The sequence below is a fragment of the Camarhynchus parvulus genome, chromosome 1, assembly GCF_901933205.1.
Source record: "Camarhynchus parvulus chromosome 1, STF_HiC, whole genome shotgun sequence".
Lineage (NCBI taxonomy): Eukaryota > Metazoa > Chordata > Aves > Passeriformes > Thraupidae > Camarhynchus > Camarhynchus parvulus.
In genome coordinates this window covers 31,236,761-31,242,760 of record NC_044571.1, presented here as the reverse complement: position 1 = coordinate 31,242,760, position 6,000 = coordinate 31,236,761, and the positions used below count along the sequence as shown (strand labels likewise).

Sequence of the window (6,000 nt, the reverse complement as noted above, 5' to 3'; positions counted from 1 at the left end):
TCATCTTTCTTGGAAATCTGGCTCCCAGGTACCGAAGTGCGGTGACGGGGAAGGTGCGGTGGGAAGATAAACTCGGCCTTATCTGCAGTGGGCCGGGAGCCTGGGTGGGAGAGACTGATAAGGAGCTACAGCTGTATAAAGGCAAAGGGAAGTAAGAAGTCGGGGTGCTAGGGAGCGAAGCAATATGGAGGTGGTGATCTTGAGGCTGAAAGGTGTAGTGAACCGTGAGACTTGCTCTGTCGGCCAAACGAGTTACGGTGGCAGAGTGATGGCTACAACAGGACACGTGCAGCTCTCAAAGCCTACTAAATAAATACATGAAATGATGTCTGTGCTGCCTGTAAGCGTTGTTATTTCTGCTCCATCCTGCTTTGCTCCGGAGGAAAGTGGCCACAAGAAGGTGAGGTCGCACCTGAAGCCCCTCCGCCACAATACGCGGTGCTTGGCTGCCTCGGTTCCTCGCTGTCTCTGCGAACATCGGCCACCTCCTCCTGCCCCGCAGCAGCGGGACCCGGGCGCTCCTGTGAGAGGGCGTAGCACCTGCCCTCTCGGCTCCTTGGAGGGGAGTGGGAGGGAAAGCTTTGTACACTGAGAAAATCTGGCAGCGGGGAAGGAATTACCGTGCTTTAAATGCCTGGAGCTCCATTAGGTCACTGCCGTAAACTCAGTGCTGCCTCCTAGGCCCCCCTGCTAGGAAGAAGGCCAGTCACCTCAGGGGAGATCGTACGCTGGTTACACTTCGCCTACGAGGTAGGCGGGGAGGTGCTAGGGGTGACGGATCGGCAGAGCCCCGTGAAGGGCTGAGGGACGTGTCCCGGGCATGTCCCGCACCAAAATGACTTCCTGGTCACTGTACTGCTGCCCTGCTCCATGAAAACCCCCCCCTTAGCCTCTTCATTCCCCCACTTTGGCTGAGCTATCCCACTTGCCTCCAGGTAAAACTTTTCAAACGTGTTTATTTTTACTATCAGTCAGGTTTCATGGCCAAACGGGCCACAATCCTGCCAGGAAGTCCTAGGGCCCCTGGAAAGGCAGGAGGGCGGGAGGGAAACTACAGACTGGGAGCATCATTTAGACACTTCCCGGGGCTGCCTGAGGACGAAGAGGGAAGCTTCAAGATTCGGGGCGTCACTCAGACGTTTTCCGGGGGCTGCCCAACATCCAGAGTGAGGCGAACAAAGCCGGTTTCTCGCGGCCGGTCGGTGTCCGGAGCACCCGAGAGCAGCCGGCGCCGTTCCCGTTTCCCCTCCGGCCGGCAGGAGGCGCTGGCGCGCGGAGGCCCGCGGCGCGGGCGGGGCGGGGCTGGGGGCGGGGCGGGCGCGTGCGCGGCGCGCGGCGGTGCCATATGCGCGGGGCGGCGCGCGGGGGCGGCGCGCGGTCAGCGCTGAGGGTCGCGGGCGCCGGTGCCGCCGCCATGGGCAAGAAGCAGAAGAACCGGAGCGAGGAGAGGTGGGGATACGGGGGGATCCCCTCCCATTCCCCGTCTCGCCGCAGGGACCCCGCGCCGGGCCGCCCGCGGCGGCGTGACACGGCCCACACGGCGCTGAGTCAGGCGCCGGGCCCGGCCGGGGCTCGCGGCCTCATCGCAGGCGGGGCGCGCCAGGCCCGGCTCGGCCTGGCCGTGCGTGTGTTTGTCCGTGAAGGGGCAGGCAGCTCGATTTCCAGCTAAAAAATAGCTGCTTAGTGCAGTTGAAGTGATTCAAATGTGGGTTTCTTAATTATTTTTTTTTATCTCTCACTGGGCGTTAGTGCTATAGATCGTGCTGTGACACTGATATCTACATGTTTCGTGCGCTTGCCTAATAAATGAAAATGTTGTATATTTTAGTGGTTGGATGATAAGAGAGTCCCCTCTGTCGCTATATTCGTATCGTCGTGGACAATGCCCCATCTGTGATCTTTTTTGTGTCGAAGAGTTTCCTATGAAGACAGCTGTATTAGCCATATGGAATGCTGACCGAATGACATTGTGTATATATACACTAGCAGGAGGGAATGTATTTTTACTTGTCACTATAAAGTAATAATACAAAGAAACAATCAGTTCAAAGAGTCGTTTAAGTTTTTAATAGTGACAGGTAGTTAAATGAAAACTGATATCTTTAAACGTGTATGAACTAGAAACTACAACGTCTTTTCCTTGAGACATTAAGTGTTTCTCCTCTGGAAGTTCTCCCCATGACAGCTGTGTCACAAAATACTATTTCATCTCTAAGAATTTATTACTTAAACATGTATTGATGCTTACTTAAGGCTGTTACTCTGTATCACGCTAGGGTATAAACTGTTTCAGTGTTTCTGGGTAATGAGTGTTTTCTCAGTGAGGTATTTTCCTTTGTCTGTTTTTCCTGATGCCTTTTGCCATACCGTATGTGTTGCTTTTTAGTATCATTATCAGCTTGTTTCACGGGCTGTATTTGACAGGAATAGCTCTGGTGAGGAGGGAGCAGCTCTGGTGAGGAGGTGAGTTGAGCGTGACTTGAGAAAGAAGAGGGAAGGGTTGGACATTTGTGCTCTAAAGGAAAGAAGACCTAGTGCCCATCTTTGTACACAGTGTGGTAGATGCCAAATGCATGGAAAAGCCTTTGGGTACTGAAACTCTGCTTCTTGGGGCTGTTTCAGGGATAGTGGCTGGTGTGCAGAGAACACTTTGAGAGTCTTGGTACCTGCTAGATACTTCGTTCTCTCTTCATTCTCTGTGTGAATTACTGAGCACAGGCCTCTCTGGTGTGGCCATGTCGACACAAAATGTCTAAAAATGGAAGCATACCTTAAAGAAAAGGTCAAGAATTTCTCATTAGAATAGTTGAAATCTTGACAGCCTAATTATTATTACATCAGATCTTAATATTGCAAAAAATAAAGAGCACTAGTGCAGTTACAGTAGCTGTGCTCCCTGTTGCCAAGTCCTAAGGTCAGTGGTTTCATCCTGGTGGTGATGGTGAGCTGATACAGAGAGCTGTCAGCATCAGGTGTCCTTCACCGGGTGCGTCTGATTGCTCGTGGTCATGGTTTCATCTTCCTTGCTCTGGGATCCACTTGAGATTGTTTTATGTGCTTGGCTATGTGACTTTGCTCTTCACTGGTTATTCCATGAAGCTCTGTGGTTAGCTACCTCCACTGGTTAGCTCCACAGTACATACAAACAAGAGAAAGGCACTGTGTATTAAATACTATTTCTTTCTTGTTTGTTACCCCTAAAACCTGTTTTGTTCAGGTCTGCGTTTCTTTTAGCCAGTGTCTCTCAAGTTGTGGGGCGTCCTGTGCCAAGTCTGTCGAAGCCATCTCTGTTTATCACATGTGCCTGTGCCTGCTGTGTCCTGTCTCTTCCCTTCCCAAGGCCACTGCTCCCATACCAGGCCTGTATTTCTCTACACTGCATTATTGTTGTGGACTTGTGATTATCTCATTCTGTGCAGTGACTGTTTGTCGCTGATTCTGTATGAAACTATGGTTGCAGCATGCCCAGGTAAACACCAGTAGCACCAATGGGGCATAGGCACCTGGTTAATTGGAGGAACTGCTGTCACAGCTAAATGAAGGAACAGTTGCAGGAGGTCAGGAGTTCAGCCAAAGTAAGCCTTGACAGGCTTTAGTCCCAAGGTCTTGCCAGTGCAGTACCGAGCTTAGTAATTGCTCCTAGAAGTGACAGTACTGTCACAGGGCTACACAGTTGTATGGCTGGGAGAGGGATGATGTGGGAGAATACAAACAGGCGTGTGTTTGGGAAAAGAGGACAGGATGGTTACACTGGCTGTGTTTTGTAGCAGGGGCTTTGAGGGATGGAGGTGAGGATGGACCTAGAAGGCCAGTCATGTTTTGGAACAGGTGTTACCTGCAGAGGTAACTTTCATTTTCTGGTGGTCTTGGTTCTAGTTGGCATCCTTGTGAATGTCATGTTCCCCTGAGAGAGAAGATGCACTGCATGTTTGCATCTGTGGTTTGAATTTGGAGTTCCAAAATCCCCCATCAGTCTCCCCTCGATTTCCAGTAAAGTGAGAGAGGAATGGCCCTGTGTAATCAAAGGCTTCCCGTTGGATTTGCTTGCTGCGTCTTCAGTTCTGTGCCATATAGTGCTGTACTATTTATTCCCGCCTTTTACAGTTATGTTACAGGTACAATCCTTTATATCCTTTTTGGCTGCAGCTCCCAAAGCGTGTGGCAGCTCATGGGCACAACTTATAGTGCAGAGGAAGCATGTGGGAAGGTGCAGGTGGTTATGTTTATGCTGCGAATATTTGTTTGAGAATCGATGTGGTGACAGGAAGGAGATTTTTCTGCTTGACACACTGAGACAGATTATGTAAGGTACAAGTAATCTTTACTCTGCTTTTCTCCCCTCAGCCCCATAGCTTTGACTTCTATAGTGGAGTTTCCTCCTCCCCTGTTTCTGCTGAGTATGGTAGTGGTCATACCAATAGGTATTAATGTGTGTGGGGAAATGAGGCTGAGGATGAATTTTGTCCCTATGTACTTATACCTGTTTGTATAATAAGAGCCGGAGTGAGATGATAGCTGTGATGAACAGGAAAAGAAAGAAAAGCAAGACTGTAGCCTGTTATGAAAACACTGCAAATCTGTACTATACCAGCATCTCTGGTATGCCCTTCTGGAACTCTGTTAGTGGCTCCTGCTGCTGTGCATCTGCCAGTGAAGAACATATTTATCTAGAATGGTCAAATACATGGTGACTTTGTGGTGTGTTAGGTGCTTTGTAAAGGTGGAGAGTGTCTTGGGTAAAAATAGCTCCTAAACCTGAATAGGGAAGTTGCTTTAATTGTTTCCTCTTCAAAATTTTTGGGTTCGTGGTAATCACTCATTTTCAAATGAAGTTTCATGGCAAATATTTCAATAAAAAGATGAGACATCTGAGTTTTCAAGCTTTTCTAATTGAAGAGCAGGTTCTCTGATGTATAGTCTAGCTCCTTTTGGGAGGAGTGTTATGCTTTGGTTCTTTGATGTGGTTGTAACGGCAGAAGGTATGTCAAGGTTCTCTCCTACTGTCTTTGAAATGTAGTTAGGAATTTTTTTTAAATTTTTGTGAAGAAAGGCTGTTATAAACTACAGAACTCTGCTTTGAATCTGAGCCTCAAATTGCTGCTGTAGACTTCCTAGCGAGTGTGCTATGTACTCTGTGTTACAGATTATTGCTTGCCTAGAATATGGATCTTTCCCTTTGAAGGTGTTGGCTTTTCATGTGTTTGTCCTCTTCTCCCAGCTTTAAGTCACCTTCTTTTTGTCTTAATAGTTTTTCTTAGCTTCCAGTAGGTAGTATTTAGCTGTGTTTATTCTTCTGCCCTTTAATAATGTGACCTGTTGCCTAGGCATTCCACTCTGATCATTCATGCTTATTGCTTTGTGAATTACAGGTGCTGGCTGCGATTCTGCAGCCAAGAGTGAACATAGCTGCTAAAATAAGACTTAGAGTGCTCTTACTGATGCTGTGTATTTTATCTGGTATTGTCTACTTGTCAGTCTGTTTGGTTCCTTTTCTGTTAGTGTGTTAAGTAAAATCTTCTCAGTGTTGTGTAGGGAAGTTCTGTGAAGGCTAGAACAGAATTTAGAAACATTCTGTACACCAGTGTCACTGCAAGTTATCTGCTTCTCAAAAATATTTCCACAAGCAAAGATTTCTGCAGCTCCATCAAGGACAATAGCTGATAAACCCTTGAAATCCCTGTTTTTCCAATCTCATCTGGAAGATGGAAGATTTTGTGCTGAAGGATGGAGTAAAATAATGCAAAATAAATTTGCCATTACAGAAAGTTGTTGTCCCGTTCTATGCAAATGTATATTTCTGTTCCTCCCAAGCTACAGTTTTTCATATTTACAAGAAAATGATATATACTTGTGGGATTTTATTTTAAAGCAAAACATCACTGTAAAAAGTCTATAAGTATCATGAAATATTTGTGGTAAGGGCAGCATAAACCAAAAACCACTGCATTACACTAGGGAGATTGTAAGAAGCAGCTTTTCTTGTGGAAATCTTTATTCTTT

At 47.3% G+C, this 6,000-nt stretch overlaps 1 protein-coding gene across 1 annotated transcript in view; it reads left to right on the top strand.

Annotated features, from left to right (window-relative positions):
- The first annotated feature begins 1,327 nt into the window (after nt 1-1,327).
- Nucleotides 1,328-6,000, top strand: part of EIF5B (eukaryotic translation initiation factor 5B) — a 36,051-nt gene continuing 31,378 nt past the window's right edge. The window contains exon 1 of the mRNA XM_030959306.1: nt 1,328-1,449. Coding sequence (XP_030815166.1) covers nt 1,346-1,449 — 104 coding nt within the window. The 5' untranslated portion in view covers nt 1,328-1,345. The remainder of the gene's footprint in view (nt 1,450-6,000) is intronic.